The 16,805-nt window shown below is 46.1% G+C and overlaps 1 protein-coding gene across 4 annotated transcripts in view; it reads left to right on the top strand.

The window, feature by feature from the left end:
* RXRA (retinoid X receptor alpha) overlaps positions 1-16,805 on the top strand; it is a 287,628-nt gene that overhangs the window by 202,915 nt on the left and 67,908 nt on the right. For all 4 annotated transcript variants that reach the window (XM_027869561.1, XM_027869563.1, XM_027869562.1 and 1 more), the window contains exons 2-3: positions 2,112-2,377; positions 15,148-15,298. In XM_027869561.1, the coding sequence (XP_027725362.1) occupies positions 2,112-2,377; positions 15,148-15,298 (417 nt within the window). The remainder of the gene's footprint in view (positions 1-2,111; positions 2,378-15,147; positions 15,299-16,805) is intronic.

Below are 16,805 nucleotides of genomic sequence, written 5' to 3'. Positions count from 1 at the left end.
AGGTTTCTGTCCCAAGTGATTTTTGTAGGATCAGAATTGGCTGCAGGTGGATATCGTGCTTTTTCCCTAAGTCTTAGTGGAGTGGTGAGCAGGGTCTACCATCCCTCCCCCGCCCCCCAATTCCCCACCGACTCACAACATGGTGCCCTGTCCCCTCTAGTCTCTGGCATGGCACAGGTTGTTCAGAGAGCTGATGCCATAGGCTTGTTTGCCCTGGCATAATCAGTTCAGAGTTTTGCCCTGCTGTTGCCAAGGGGTTGGCCTAATTTCCACAGCCAGGAGTGGGGTCTCCATGGCACTGGAAGGAGGGAGAGGGGACTTAGGTCTGGGGATGGATTTTTTTGTGAACCTGTGTCAGGTTCTTGAGTCTGCTAATGTAGCCTTGATGCTAATAGTGTGGGAGGTGGGTGAGGGGTGTACCATGTGTCTACAGGAAGCCTTTGCCCGACTAGAGTCTCCCACTGCATCCTGGGCCATCTCCTGCGATCCTGATCTGTGTCTCGCCACTGGACTCAGATGATTCTGGAGGAGAAAGTGAGGCTGGTGACTTTGCATAGCCCTCCCTCACTTAAATCTAATTCACTTGCATGTCAGGGCATCACCTCCCTTGACGTCATGGTCCTTTTTGAGAACAAAGGACAAACAACAACCTTTGTGAGTAGGAGTAGGAGCTGCCCCACTGGGGACCCAACTGGAACTGGCCACTTAGCAGCACAGTCCTCTCTCTCTCTCTCTCCCCCCCTCTCCCCCCCTTCCCTCCCTCCCTCTTTTCCCTTCCCTTTGCCCACATAAGGTATCATACCCTGATTGTAGGCACTCTTCCCAAAGGAATGTGAGAAGTTGTGGTGATCACAGAAGACATCTAGTCTGCTATCATGTTTCTCACATTCATGATAGACTTCTAATCGGGATGTGGGCAATTTGTTTACCCTCTAGTATACCTGCATCCTGGTGAGGTTACTCTCTGCTCAAGTCACAGGGGTGGGGAAGCATAATTAGTGTTTGCTGAATGCTTTGAAATCCTCAAGATGAAAGGCACTGAACAAGTGGGAGGTCATACTCCCACACCTGAGCCTCCTTGCTCTTCAGTACCCTTCATCCACTCTGCTGGTGCACAAACATGGCATTCCCCTCTTGCCACTTTAGCATGACTCCCACAGTATGTTACTTGCCTCTGCATACCACATCTGAAAACAGGACTCTGTGCACCCAGAATGCAGACTCGCTTCTACATCAGATATGTCCCACTTCAGTCCGACAGCTAGAAACACCCACTCTCCCCACTGGTCACAAATTCTCTCATGGACTGTATATTATGTTTAATGTGTACTCCCTCCCCCCTTCCCTATCACAGTTGGTTTTCTCTGGTGAGGAGTGACATGCCATGATTTTAAAATGCACCCATACGTCATGAATATCATGTATTGTGTTTCCTTCTCTGCCCACCTCAAAAAAATCCATGAAGTGGCCTTTGCTTAGACCCTAATAGAACAGAACTGTCTGTTCTTAGATCCCAGCTGCCTTTCTGTGTGACTTGGAATGAGTCAGAACCTTCCTTGACCCTTAAATTTTCCTCCATGGGGAATGGAGGAAAAAAGGAATGTTAGCTCCCTTGACTCTGGGGGAGGGATGCTGTGGGTGAGGATGAACAGATTTCTTCTTAAGCCCTTTGACATCCTAGAGTTAGGAGAGACTGGATGCTTCTGGCCTTGCCTGGGTGAGGTACCCAGGCCAGATGACAGATAACAGAGGTGAATATTATTTTCTAAGGTGCTTGGCTGAAAACTCAAAAAAGTGCGGAACCCTATGGAAAAGAAAAACAACTGGGCACTCCAGGGAGATAATCATTTTGGTCCAGAGACCAGGGTATGCTGGATTGGGTGTGGTTAAAGCAAGAGTGTACAATGCTGTGAGCTGTCTAGTCCTGTTGGGACTTTAATTTCAGGAAGCTCTGGTATGTTGCTAGTACCAACCATGGGGATCATTTGTCTCAGTACAGGAGAGCCAGAGGAGATGGAGGGTCTTTTTCTGTTGGAAAATGTCACAGGAAGCCTGGCAAATGAATGTCTCTTTTTTGTAACCACTGCTTTCCCCTTGTTTTTGTCTTGCAGATTTTTCCACCCAGGTCAATCCCACATCCCTGAATTCACCCACTGGCAGAGGGTCCATGGCTGCACCCTCCCTGCACCCGTCCATTGGCCCAGGCCTTGGCTCATCGCTTGGCTCATCCAGCCAGCTGCACTCACCCATCAGCACCCTCAGCTCCCCCATCAATGGCATGGGCCCTCCCTTCTCTGTCATCAGCTCCCCCATGGGGCCTCACTCAATGTCTGTCCCCACAACTCCCACCCTTGGGTTTGGGACGGGCAGCCCTCAGGTGAGTAGCCAAAAGAAGATAGCTGCTATTGATTGGGTTTATGGGCATTGAAACTTTATAAATGGTGAATCCAGCATTGAAAATAGTGATGATGAAGTCAGTGGATGATGAAGATAACATGGTCTCTTCTGTGTTCAAAGATAATGTTAATCTACCACTGGGCTGCATTTCCAGCAATGGGCTCATTGAACCAACCTTAGTTCTTACCTTGTCCCTTTTTTGAGATCAAGATATATTGATGTCTCTATGGTCAGGGGCTAGTCTATAGCTTGGGTTAGGATTCATTCTGTGGTTGAGGTTGGAGGTCAGTATGTGGCCAGGGTTAGGGATTATTCTGTGGCCAAGATGACTGGAAGATGGGATCAGTCCATGGCTGGGGTTAGGACTTAATCTGTGTCTGAGAAATGGAGGCAAGCTAATTGGCCTATTTAGGGGATCAAGTCTATAAGTTCAATCTCATGAGTCCCATGCACTAACCATAGTGCCTAGCCCTCCTCCAAACCTCTATAGCTATGATCATGCACTGCAACTGGCCACTGGCTCCATTAGATGGTGTTAATTACAAGGCTGTTGCCTACATGGGATATTGGGCCAGGATCTATCCCAAGCAGATTCCATGAACCTAGACCATGCCTTCAAGCAGTTTTCTGTTTCATGGAACTGAGAAGGAACTTTAATGACCAACAAGCCCAACCCTTTCATTTTCCAGATCAGGAAACTGAGGTCCAGAGACATTACTTGCCCAAGGTTACATAAGGCAGTAGGTGTGAGAGCCAGAGTTCAAACTATTTTGACCCTCTTTCTATTGCACTGTGACTATCTTTCACTGCCCAGTCACTCTCCTACTGTGGGTATGGGCACAAAAGTCTCAGGACCAGAAGAACGGATCGGGGAGAGTGTAGCTCCAGGGTGGAGGGTGAGGGGGTGGGTTCCTAGGCTTATTTCTTCACTCAGCAGTTACTAAGGAACAACGATGATTTGTAGCCGATTTCAGGGCCGATACACTAAACAGGATTTGGCAAACATCTGGCAGAGTGTTTCTTAATGGCAGAGGGCTTAGCTTTCTGTCATCTTAGGACCTCTCCCACCACCTGCCCCATTCCCTAATGCTTCCATCAGCAGTGGTAGGAGATGGCTACACCCCTAAGCGAAGATGATTTGTACAGTTAGATAGAGGGTGACCTAGAACCCTTAGGGAAGGGGAAAGTCAGGTAATATCCAAACCAGAACCAAGGACTCCTGAAAGGAGCTGAAAGTTCTTCTCTTCTCTCTTGGCCATACTCTGTTGAAATTGCAGCTAAGGCTGGAAGTATGAGCAGATCCCCCAAATCTGAAATATGTGCCATGAAACGAGCCCTCAGTTCTAGTTCCAGCTGTTCCATTGCTGTTCAGGGTGGCCTTAGGAGGGTCACCTCCTTTTGTACGCCTCATCAGTCCCTCTAACATGAGGGGATGGGATGAGAAGATTTCTCAGGTCTTTCCTACCTCTAAGGTTCTGTGATCCCATCAGATAGCTTGTATGTCCGAATGGGAAGAAGCTTTTTTCCAGGGAATCCCATAGGTACCATCAGTCATGGACTTTCCCAGGCAAGATTCTGACTCCTCTCCTCCAAGACTTTGCTGTCTACTGCAAGAAAATTAGGATCATAGTGCTTTGAACAGGAGTTCTTAACTTAAGGTCTGTGAGCATATGTGTGTGTTTTATATAAATATTTTGATGTCTGACTTTGAGTACTGTGTCCCAAAAGTCTTAGTGCAGCTTTGAGCTTTAATAATTTGGTATATATGAGTAGAATTGAAGATTCACATTCCATGCTATCTCCCTGTGAGAGCTTTAATAACTTAAAACTTCACTAAGACTTTTGGGATACCCTGTATAATTAGTTTCCTTTGTAGTCCTATGGATTTTATGGATTTAAAAATTTTCTGAAAGGAGGCCCATAGGCTTCACCAGATTTCCAAAGGGGTAGAACCCCCGATTTAGATTTAGATTAAGTTCCTTGGAGATGATCTAATCTAAGCCTCTAATTTTACAGTTATGAAATCAAGGACAAGAGAGGTTGAGTGACTTGCGCAGGGTCCCACAAATAGCATAATGCCTGGTCCACGTTGTTGTTATTCAGTTGTTTTAGCTGTCTCCAACTCTTTGTGACTCCATCTGACATTTTTTTGGCAAAGATATTAGAGTGGTTTGCCATATCCTTCTCCAGCTCATTTTACAGATGAGGAAACTGAGGCAAGCAGAGCTAAGTGACTTGTCCAAAGTCATACAACTAATAAGTGTCTGAGACTCGGGTCTTCCTCACTCCAGGCCAGATGCTTTCTCCACTGTGCCACCTAACTGCCCCTAGGTCCTTTGATTGGTCCTTAGTAGGTGATTAATAAATGCTCCTAGGATAGTGAGGATTTGAACCTTAGAATACGTGGCTTCAAAATCCATATTCTTTCTACTATACCACACAGCACCCATAAAAAGATTGTAGGATTTGAATTAGGGTAAGTCCGGCCATATACCACACTCTGCTCCCCCTTCAGCCCAGTGTGAGCTTTGGGGGGTGGGAAACAGGGATCCTGTGGAGAGGTCAGCAGCTGTTAGGCAATACGCTGATTCATCTCCTTCTTGGCCCTCTTCCCCTCCTACCCGCCTTCTGTTCCCCAGCCCAGAAGAAAATACCCGTGCTTGGCTGGCTTTGAAGGGCAGGCCCTTTATCACCAGGCTTCTCCCTGGCTGGGGTCCTTGGCTTCGCAGTGAGCAGAGACTGGGCCTAGCTCCCATTGTCTTGCTGCCAGGTGGCGATCAGCCTTGCTTTCCTACCCTCTTTCCCCTCTTCCCTTCTGCACTGCTGCCCCTCAGCAGCGGGTGGCAGGGAGGGAGAGGTGCTGATTGGAGATTATGTCAAACCTACAGCCATCCTGGGCATGAACTCATTAAAAATAGCCACTCCTGGCCGCCTGGCTGTCCTGCTCTGCCGCCTGTTCTCCATGGGCCGAACACTACCCACTTAGCAGAAGGGCAGATTAAGAAATTTGCCACCAGGATTTTATTTATTGGTTCCTTGGGATCTGTTGGAGTCAAGACACCTGCTGGCTCTCTCCTTTCTGGTTCATTGCTTCTATACTTTGGCCCCGTGACCAAGATGGTTGTGAGAGTCATGCCTTCAGTGGGGCGAAGACTGGGGGCAGTCCCTAGGAGGGAAGTTGGGTGTTTGCCTGAGTGAACAAACCTATTTTACAGTTCACTACAATTTTATTCATATACACGCATACGTATGTGTGTATATGTATACAAACATATATGTGTGTATGTGTGTGTGTATATATATATATATATATATAGTTTGTTGTATACTTGTTTTTAGTTGTGTCTGACTCTTCATGACCCTGTTTGGGATTTTCTTGGCAAAGATACAGGAGTAGTTTGCCATTTCCTTCTCCAGCTCATTTTACAGATGAGGAAACTGAAGTAAACAGAGTCACACAGCTAGTCTGAGGTTGGATTTGAACTCAGGTCTTCCTGATTGCAAGTCTGGAACTCTATTCAGTGTGCTATTAAGAATTTTTTACGGGCAAGGTGCCAGTGTTATGAAGGGAAAAATGAAATAGTTCTTGCCTTCCAGAAGCTGATAGTCTACTGGCCTTTGGGTATGCATATAGAAGCTTACATACATTTGGCATATGGATGCTCTGCTTAGTTGTTTAGCTTCCCTGGGGTGTTGTCTGATGGACAAGTGGAATTAGTGTCCCATCACCTTGAAGGCTCATTACGTTTTCTCCAGTATTCTTCTCTAGGCAGCAAAACAGACTTCAGGTCATATATAAGAAGAACTTTCTAAGCACAAGTATTGATCAATAATGGAATGGGCTTTGTGTGGTAGTGAGGTCCCTGTCATTAGATGTATCCAAACATGATCCCACACATCAGCGATGCTTTAGAGGGGATGACTGTGTGGGGTTGTATCAGATGACCTCTGTCATCATTTTAAAGTCTGGGAAAGGGGGAAAGAACTCTGGAGTTAGAGTCCTGAGACCTGGGCTTGACCAGTGGGCTTTGAGGAAAGGGCTTTCCCAAACTCCTAAAACACTATATAATTGTGATTATGATGTTTCTCATTCTTGCTCCAAAAATCTGCCTGTGCTTGCTCTGTAGTAGTGTGGGGATCTGTGAATTAGCCAGGGGAGCTAGAATCAAGGGACCTGGGCCTGATGGGCCCGTGGGTGGATGAGGGACCAATCTTCCTTGTACAGGGACATTCACTTTAGTTCATTAAACATTTATTAAATTCCTGTTATGTGCCAGGCACCATGCAAGGTTCCAGGGGTAGAAAGACAGGAATGAAACAGTTTTTGTCCTCAAAGAGCTTGAGTTTCATAGGACATCAGTGTGGGCAGACCCCTCATTGGTTCTCCACTCCAAATGGTCCTCCTCACTGAATAGCCGTTGGCTACCTTCCTCTGCTCTTACAAGCTGCAGGACTGGGCACACAGGAAGGCATGGGAGCACGACCAGGATGGTCAAGTCCAGGCCTGGGGGTTCTTAGACAAAACGAGATCCTTCGTACAGCAGGCTCAGCCCCTTACTTGGGCCCCAGGAACCAGACAGCATTCCTTCTGCTTAGTCATCCTCCCTGGGCCTGTTTTCAGACTGAATAAGGGAGCCCCCTCCCTCCCAGGCTGGGCTGAGGGGATAGGGTAGGAGATTGAGATTAGAGAGAAGTGCTGTTTTCTCTCCCTTTCTTAGCTTCTTCTCTTTACCCATAGTTTTCAGTTCAGCCTATGGTAGGTGAGTAAATGGGCCAACCCAAACGCTAATCAGATTTCTTCTTTCCCTTTCCCCCCTGCATCATTCCTGCCTTTGGTGAGCCAAGCCAAGTTTCAAGGATTCTGTAGAATTTTCCCTCTGGAAACCCGGGGTTCCCCATATGCGTAGAGATGGGTGGAGTGAGGAGAGGGATTCATGCTGAACCACTCCCACAAGCCCAGAGTTGTCCAAACCTGTGAGATTCACTGACTTCTGCTGTTTTCTGTGAAGCCTGGTCTTCTCGTTTATAGAATTATCGAATGTCAGCAATGGGTGGGACCGTAGAAATCATTTAATCTTGCTGCTTCACTGTTTACAGAAGGGAAAGCTGAAGAGAGAAGAGAGAAGGGCTGTACTCAAAGTCACTTAGCAAGTTCATGACAAAGCTATGACTGGATCTCTCACACGTCCCCACTCCCAGTCTGTTTCCTTTTCCACTACTTTCCACTCTCTCTTTCTAGGTTGGAGTGAATTGATAATGATCCAGTCTGCAATGATGTCATGTGGTGGTTGGTCATTTACATTTCTTCTTTTGAAAATTATTCCTATCCTTTGATCCCTTACCTATCTCTTACCTCTTTGGTCTCATGCATTTGGGTCAATTCCTTATGTATCTGGACTATTAGACTTTTATCATTTCCCCCCCCCCCCCACTCATCACTTTCTCTTCTTATCCTAGCCACATTTATTTTGTTTAAGTAGAAACTTTTAAAATAGAAATTTTCCATTTCAGAACTTTGTAATATAGAATGTTTGTTTTTCTTAACCTAGAAACTTATTTTTTTGTTGATATTTGCATTTCAGTATAATTGATTTTCACTATAACCCTATACATTTTATTTTATGCATTTAAAGATATTATTTTGAGAAGGGAACCATAGGCCTCACCAGATTGCCAAAGTGTCTATGACACAAAAAACATTAAGAGCCCTCGATATATTTTGTCTTTTATGATTACCTCTCTCTCCAGTGAGCATTTTTCAGTACTTTCTTTGTGCAAGGTGCTGTAATGGTCTCTGAGGACACAAAAGCCCCCCAAAACAAGAGATCTGTGTTGCTTAAGTGAATGTGATTCGATGTTGTGTGACATAGCCCGCCTATAGAAGAGCAGAGAGGTCAGGAGGGAGAGAGTTGGAGAGAGGCAGGCAGAGTGAAGCTGGAGAATTAGGGATAGGGTGGGGTTTGAATTAGTCAAGGGTTTAATTACTAGTCCTGGTTATTTCAGGAAGTCACACGGACTCCAGGCAGGGAACTGAAATCAATGCCCAGGGATATGAAAGGGGAAATTGAATCTAACCACCCTCCCCTCTCCAGCTATCCTACAAATCCATCTTTAGGCTGTGGTGCTGGTGGTCTGGGGGCCTTACCCATCCCTCTCTCGTGGTCTGGCACAAGTTACCTTCTTGACAGAGGCTGGGAAGATATGCAGCCTTAATGGACTTGGCCATCTGTCCCCTGTCTGAGAGCATTAGGGACATCCCTGGCAGGGAGGTAGGAAGAAGAGATGACAGGAGCCTTCAAAAGGGAGGGCTGCCCATGGGGCCACAGGAGACAGACAGGAGAAGGCATTTGTTTTGCATTTAAGGAAAGTGAAGGGGACCTGTTCTGAAGTCTGTGCTTGAGGTGATCATTATCATCAAGGACAGAAAGCAAAATTAATATATAACTCCTGATTTTTAAGCCCAGTGCTTGGTGAAAGAGAGACCTTCCATAGAATCTTGTTAATAATAACAACAACAATAACAACAGGGGTAATGGTAGTGGTAGTGGTAGTGGTGGTGGTAGTAGTAGTAGTAGTAGTAGTAGTAGTAGTAGTGGTGGTGGTGGTGGTGGTGTGGGGGTGGTGTTTATTTATTGTTTTAAGATTTTCTGTCCCACTTGATCCTCCCAAGAACTCTGGGAGGTGTTGCTGCCAGGGCTGCTTTGCATCTCTGCTCGCTTACGTCCTATTGTGCATTACAGTTACCATGTTTGTGTCCCTCTCTTAGCAGTTAAGCTCCAGGAGGACAAGACACCGTTGCTCTGAGTCTTAGCTTGTTCTTCTGTAACATAAGCACCAGCACGTGCTTAAGTGTTTAGTGATTGATTGGTGGATGGGTTGATAGTGAATCACTTAATTGAGTGGAGATTAATCATCTGCTTTTTGCCAGGCACTGTGCTAAATGCTGGGGATACTAAAACAGAAATGAAATACTCCATGCCTTCAAGGAGTTTCCATTCTAGACAACATATGCTGTACATATATAAGTATGTATAGAATGCAGACAGGATGAGTAGGAGGGAGAGCTCTAGCAGCTGGGGAGATCAGGAGAAGCTTCGTGGAAAAGATGGATCTTGAGCTGAGTTGCAGGGAAGTTGGGGGTTGCAAGAGGTAGAGATGAAGAGGGAGAGTGTTAAAGGTTTAGGGATTAGCTAGAGAAGGGCGCAGAGATGGAAGAAGAGTGTTGCATATGAGGCTCAGCATGGTGGGAAAATGTAAAGACCCTGTTAATTCACCCCCTAGCCTTTGGCATATGCCTTCCCCTGACTGGGCTTCCATGCTTTCACCTGTAAAAGATCAGGTTGGATTAGACGGAAGCCAAGGTCCCTTTCAGCTTTGACACTCTGTAAGTATCTGTACAGTGAGTTCTCCTTTGGGAAAGAAGAGTGAGTGAGGACCAGAAGGAATTCTTTCCTTCCCTGCACCTGGCCCCTCCCCCTAGGGTTCTGGGAGAAGTGGCGATTGCAGATGCTGAACCAGCATGGATGGTGCTGGCGGAAGGTGCTCTGAATCACCTGGCGGATGCCACTTGTGATCCAGCTATGCCTCGTTAGCTTTGGAAACTCTGCTGAGGCAGAAGGAGGCCAAGAGGATGAGGGGGGTGGTGGCTAGGGACTGCAGAGACATACTTTCCTCGACGATCTCCACAGCTCTCTTGCCAGCTGCCTCAGCAAAGGCTTCTGAAGAGGCAGCTGGGATGAGGTGGAGAGGGGAGGGCAGAAATGCTCACTCTAAAGGGGTGCTTTTCCATTCGTGGTATGGGAGCAGGCCCACGGAGGGAGGAGGGCATTGAAAGATGTCCTGCAAGGGGGGAAGGAGCACCAAAGTGAGAGTTAGGACTCCTTCACCTGCTGCTAGCTACCTGGGAGGCTTGCCCTTTCTGAGTCTCAGTGACTATTGGTACATTGAGGCAGTTGCTTTGATACTCCCCAAAGTCCCTATGGTTGAAAGAACTCTGGACTGGTCATCATAGAATAATTGAATTTAAAGGTAGACGGCACCTTTGATATCCACAAGATTGGATATATATTGGTACAGTGGAAGAAAGATCATAGATTTAGAGGTAGAAGGTTGGCCTTAGAGATTACCTAGTCCAACCATCTTGTTTTATAGATTAGGAAACTGAAGCCCCCCTGAAGGGTTATATAGCTTTCTCAAAGTCGTCCACTAGCTGAGCTTTAACCACCATCCTCAAACTCTGTGAATCCAGTGCCTGGTATAATGGAAGGAGAACTAGATTTAGAATCAAGAGCTTGGGTTCAGATCTCAGCTCTGTGACTTACTATTTGTGTGACCTTGGGCAAATCACTTAACCTTTCTAGAGGGGCCTCAGTTTACTTGACTGTAAAATATAATTAGTAGGAGTTAGGGGCAGCTAGGTGGCGCAGTGGATAGAGCACCAACCCTGAAGTCAGGAGGACCTGAGTTCAAATCCGGCCTCAGACCAAATACTTGACACATACTAGCTGCGTGACCTTGGGCAAGTCACTTAACCCTGATTGCCTCACAAAAAAAAAACCAAAACCAAAATAATTAGTAGGAGTTGGGTCCTGTTGGTATCTGGAAGCAGGAGATAGAGCCTGGCTGTATGTGTCATCTGCTGATCCTCTTTTGAGGAAGAAAGATTGCCCCCTCCTCTTTCTGCTTCTTCCCTGAGGCTCCCAGTTGCATAGTGAGGCCTGCAGTTCATTCTACTCCGTGCTTGGAGAAATAGGGGCTTTTTCCTGAAGTTAGAAAGGAGCTCTTCCTAGCGCTTAGCATTCTGGTCCAGCAGAGCCACAGAAACATCCTCAGTCCAATACTAGAGGGTTGGCTCTGTTGTTTCCCGGGCCAGAGTTAGTCTGGGTAAGGGCTTAGGGCACATTGTGGGGACAAGGAAGCAGAGAGTGTCGCTCCAGCACTCTGTCCCATTGAAGTTTCAGGGTAGCCACAGAAAGAGGAAACAGTGGGTGAGTTCTTCTCCTTGCTCCACTGAGCTGACTCAGTGCCTTCTCCTTGGCTTTTGCTGAGTCGTGGTCCATGGGACAGCGTCGGGGAGGCTGGGGTAAAGTAACTGGGGGGAAGAAGGGGGGGTCAAACCCCTAGTGAGTGGCCCTGTCTGAGACCGTTCTAAACTGTTCTCCAGAGCAGTGTGCAGAGCAGATTCGCAGTCAACAGCTGTTAAATTCTCAGCTTTGCACTAGGGATATGACAATGAAATGTGGCAGTGTCTGCTCTCAAGGGGTTTCTAGTCTACCGGATGGGAATACAGCACACACATAATTAAGTATGATACAATATAGAGCTCGATAGGGGCAAAGAAAAGATTTAGAGCAAGGGTGGGGAACCTGTGGCCTCGAGGCCACATAGGACTCTGTAGGTCCTCAAGTGCGGCCATTTGACTGAGTCAAAGCTTTACAGAACAAATCCTTTTATTAAGGGTATTTGTTTTGTGAAGTTTGGATTCAGTCAGAGGGCTGCACCTGAGGACCTAGAGGGCTGCATGTGACCTCAAAGCTGCAGATCCCCCACCCCTGATTTAGACAATGCTGTAAGCAAAAAAAATTTAGGAGAGGAGAACATTTTCATTTTTCAGAGGGGTGGAAGTAGTGAGAGAGGGTCTCAAACTTTTTGGTGTCAGGACCCCTTTACATTCTTAAAAAAATATTGAAGACCTCTACACATCACACAGATGTCTAGTTGGTATCTGAATAGGAAAATAATGTCTTAGTATTATTACAAAAGTAGTATTGACTTCGCAGACCCCATGACAAAGTCATGGGTATCACCAGGAGTTCAAAGATCACACTTTGAGAACTGCTGAGGTAGGAGGTAGCCCCTAAAAAGGGTGATGCCTTTGAGGAAGGGAAGGATTTCAACAGGTGGAGGTGAGGAAAGACTATATTTTAGGCTTAGGGGGAAACAAGGAGATGTTAGATGGCAGAACGGGATTGCAGAACAGTTGCTAGAGTAATTTGGCTGGAATATAGCCTGTGAAGGAGGATATTGTGAAATAAGACTGAAGAGGTAAGGTTCATAGGAACATCATCTTAGAGCTGGAAGTTAATTTCGAGGCCATCTAGTCTGACACCTGAGAGTTAAGTGACTTGTCCAAAGTCACACAAGTAAAAGACGCAGAGTCAGAATTTGAACCCAAGGCCAGTGATTTGAGCCCAGTTGAGAATGGTTATTGAATGGCAAGTTAAGAAACATATATGTTGGGGGCAGCTAGGTGGTACAGTGGATAGAGCACTGGTCCTGAAGTCAGGAGGACCGGAGTTCAAATCTGGCCTCAGACCAAACACTTGACATTTACTAGCTGTGTGGCCCTGGGCAAGTCACTTAACCCCAATTGCCTAAAATAAATTTTTTTTTAAAAAGAAACATATATGTTCTAGAGGCATATGGGAATCATTAAAGTTTTTTGAGCAGACGGATGACATGATGAGACTTGTGCGTTAAAAGGAGGAGGCTCTATGAGCTCCCTTGATTTCCTTCAGGCCACCAAGCACATATTATTCATCTATTGTATACCCAGTGTTGGGCTAGAAGCTGGGAGGCAAGTATTACAAGTATTATCCTCATTCTCCAGATGAATAAACTGAGACTTGGATTGTTGAAATGTCTTGCTCCAGATGACACAGCTAGTAAGCAGTAGAGCCAGCTCTAGGCATAGAGTACAGGGGACAATAACTTCATTAAGGACCCCAAGTCACATCATTATGTATAATGTACCTTTCCCCTTATAACAGGCGGTAGTGCAGGCAGGCTTCTTTCTACTCAACCCAGGCCAACTTTCTAGGAGAGTTTAACCTCAAAACAGCCTTGCAGAGACTAGGGACAGCTATGGCTTCCTCATTCCATCAAAAGGAAACTGAGGCCTAGAGATACTCAGTAACTGTAGCAGAATCTTGCAGTCATGAATCCTCAGAATTGGTCTGTGATCTTGGAGTTCTTCTAATCTAGTCTCCTTCCAGAGATGTGAACCCCCTCTTTAACATCCCTGACAAGCAGGAAGCTAACTCTTTTTGAACATCTCCAACAGTGAACACCCTGCCTCCCTAGGTAGTCCAGCTCTTTTTTTGTGGAGCTCTAAGAGTGGCCCCAGTTACACAGTGCAGGATTTTGGAATGGATGGTTAGAATCCATTTTCTCTTCCAGAGCATAAAGGAGAATGTGTTTTCTTCAGGGCTAGTGGTCAATATTAGGAACTTAGTTTTTTTTCTTTCCCCAGAGCTAATTTTCTTCCTGTTATATCAGAAAGGAGGAAGGGGGCATAGCTTTTGTTGGGGAAGGCAAATGGATTTCCCAGATTGAGAAGTCAGGTTTTCTGAGGCTACTGAAGTACACAGCAGACAAGATCTGTTACTCCCCTGGCATTTACAAGTGTTGGAGAGTTTCTCCTTTCCCCAAGGGGTGTGGAACAGAGGAGCATTTTGGAGAAGAAAACAAATATTTGTCTCTTGCAAGTTCCCTGGTGTCTGGTGGGAAGGGGGCCAGCCCTCTGAGGGGGAACTTCCGAATGGGATGAGGCTCAGCAGAAATGTTAGTGGAGACAGGATGGGGAAGTGGAGGGTAAGAGCCAAGCCGGAGATTGTTGGGGGTGGGGGGGGGAGTTGGTACGCTGATATGCTGAGAGCCCTAAGAGGCGGAGGCTGTATCAGATAGGGGGAGCCAGGATGGTAAGTGGAATCAAAACTGCCCTGTCACTCCAGCGTTGCTACGGTAACAGAGTGAATTTCCCACGCTTCTCTTCCTGTCCAGGTTTCAGGTCCTGTTCTGCCTAGGGGGTGGGTGGAAAATGGTGGTTTGAGAATTGAGGTGTAGCATGAGGATTAGACAAAGTAGTCAATCCACATCTTTGAATCTAGAACCCACTCCCCATCCTTCTGTTCCCTTCCCTGCCCCCTTCCCCACCCTCTATCCTTTCCCATTTTCCCATTTAAACTTACCATATCCTGTGACCTGGACATTTATCAGTTTGATGTTGTTCTAGGCCCTGTATCCTGAAAAGGCCTCTCTGGGAGAATGACTTGTAAGGAAGAGAAGAACAGGGCTGAGCTGAATTAGGCTCCAGTATACCCCCTCCAGGAGAGAGAAAACAGAATACTGACATCTAAGATCCTTCTATAGACTTTAATATATGAAAAGTGCACTTTACAGGCCAGACTTGTGTGGGGCAGCTTGGTGTAAAGAGCAGCTCCGTGAGAGTAGGGTCAATGTCATATCTACACTTTGAGTCACTCAGAGCCTAGAGCAAAGTGTTCTGCATACACCAGGTACTTACACCAGGTACTTAATCAGAGCTTCTGGTACAGTGGAAAACATGTTAGATTTGGAATAAGACCTTGGTTCAAATTCTGGCTTTGCTATTTAATGTACATCTGACCTTGACTGAGGCATTTAATTTCTATGGTCCTGAGTTTCCTTCTCTGTTAAATGAAGGAACTGGACTAGAGAAGACCTGTAGGGTCCCTTGAAGCGCTAAATCCTATCATCCTGGGCTCAGTTCCCTCCTCTGCACAATGGAGTCAGCAATATTTGTGCTGTTTATCTCATGGCTGTGTTGTGAGGTTTTATTCTGTAAAACTGAAAGCACTGAAGAAATAGTAGCTATTGTAGACAGCTGATGGTTTATGTAGAAATAGCACTCTAGGAAATGGGTATGGCAGAATTTCTTCTCTCTTTCATGGGACATCATCTTAACATTACCCTCTGTTTTTCCCTCCCCAGCTCAATTCGCCAATGAACCCTGTCAGCAGCACAGAAGATATTAAGCCACCCCTTGGGCTCAATGGAGTTCTTAAAGTGCCCGCCCATCCCTCAGGAACTATGGCCTCCTTCACCAAGCACATATGTGCCATCTGTGGGGACCGCTCCTCAGGTAAAATTTTTCAGATGAGAGCTGTTCCGCAGATGGAGGGAGACCCCCAGTATGGGAATGGGCAAGAAAGCCAGTGTGGGGACACTCAATTAAATTCCACAATCATTGATTAAGATCTGTGCAGAGCACTCTGCTAGGCACTAGGAGAGACTAGAATTGGAGCTTACAGTCAGTCACAAGCTTACAGCAGAGCCAGCAGTTAAAAATTGCTCTCCCTCTTGAGCATCATTCAGCCTACTCCTTAGACTGACGTTTCCTTTCCAACTCTGGCTGCAAAGATGTGCATTGGATCTTCCCATCAGCTCAGCAGCCCCTTCCTTGCCTTTGGTACGGGTATCACCAAAATGTAGTGAAACCTGGAGGAACCAGGATGTTTGGGCAATAGACTCTTCTGGTAAATATTGTTTTCTGCATAATAGACAGTGTACAGAATGACAGGATTTAGAGATGGGAAGGCACTTTAGAAGCCACAAATTCTAACACTCTTATTTTATTCTGAATTTAAGCACCCTCCCCCCGAAAGGGAATATTTCTGTGTACAATGTAGAATAGAAAAAAAAGATTAAATGTGAAATCATGAATCTCTAATATGTTAAGCTTTCTTTTTATTATGTGAAGTATGTAAGTCAGCATGTTACTTTCAAAGCTTTCTTGCTTGTTTGTGTAAATCTTATTTTAAAGATGAAGATACAGAGGCTCAGAGAGATGGAGAGACTTGCCCAACCAGGGCCATTCAGTAAATAGCAGAGTAGGGATTCAAACCCAGGTCCTGTGACCCCCAGACCCAGTGCTTTTCCCAAGAAAGCACATTTTGCCTATTTCAGCCCTGGATCTTACTGTTTCTAAGCCTTGTTAACAGTCTTTTTAAAGTGCCAGAATCAACTTGCCTACCTTATGAAGGAGGCATATTCCCCTGCGAGGATGTGTCATCTGCCTCTAGTACAGTGACTTCCCCATAGTGGGTGCTGGAAGCTACTGCTTGTCATTGAAGCTTTGCTAGCTGAGGAAACTCCAGGACCTCAGGGTCATCTTTTATCATTCCCTTTCATGGAGGAGCTTCAGAATGTGTGAGAACACACTCTTTAGGCTTTAGAATATAGAATGCCGAAGCTTGAAGTGACTATTTAGTCTCCTTCATTTAACCGATGGAGAAACTGAGGCCTGGAGAGTTGACATGAGCAGTCAGTAGAAGAGCTGGAAATAGAACCCAGGTCTCCTGACTCCCAGTAGATCGTTCTTTGCTTCCTGACTCCTCATTGTGGATTATAAGGCTTTGTTCCCTGTTAAAGGCATTTCAGACCTCATTCTAGGCCTGAACCTGGCCCTAGGTATTCCCCCTTGCTTATTACTCTTTTTCCTGCATCCTTCTCATGAGTCTCTAAGAAGCCTGAGGGTGCCTTTTAGAAGCTGTCTCTGACTTGGTCTGGTGTTGCCATAGAGACAGTGACCTAAGGAGACCCTCCCTCCCCAGGAGAGGAGACCCTGGCCCTCCCCACCTTGAGTGGAC

The sequence above is a fragment of the Vombatus ursinus genome, unplaced genomic scaffold (assembly GCF_900497805.2).
Source record: "Vombatus ursinus unplaced genomic scaffold, bare-nosed wombat genome assembly UNPS02014793.1, whole genome shotgun sequence".
Classification (NCBI taxonomy): Eukaryota; Metazoa; Chordata; class Mammalia; order Diprotodontia; family Vombatidae; genus Vombatus; species Vombatus ursinus.
The sequence above is the reverse complement of the archived record's forward strand: the minus strand, read 5'-3'. Positions and strand labels throughout refer to the sequence as shown.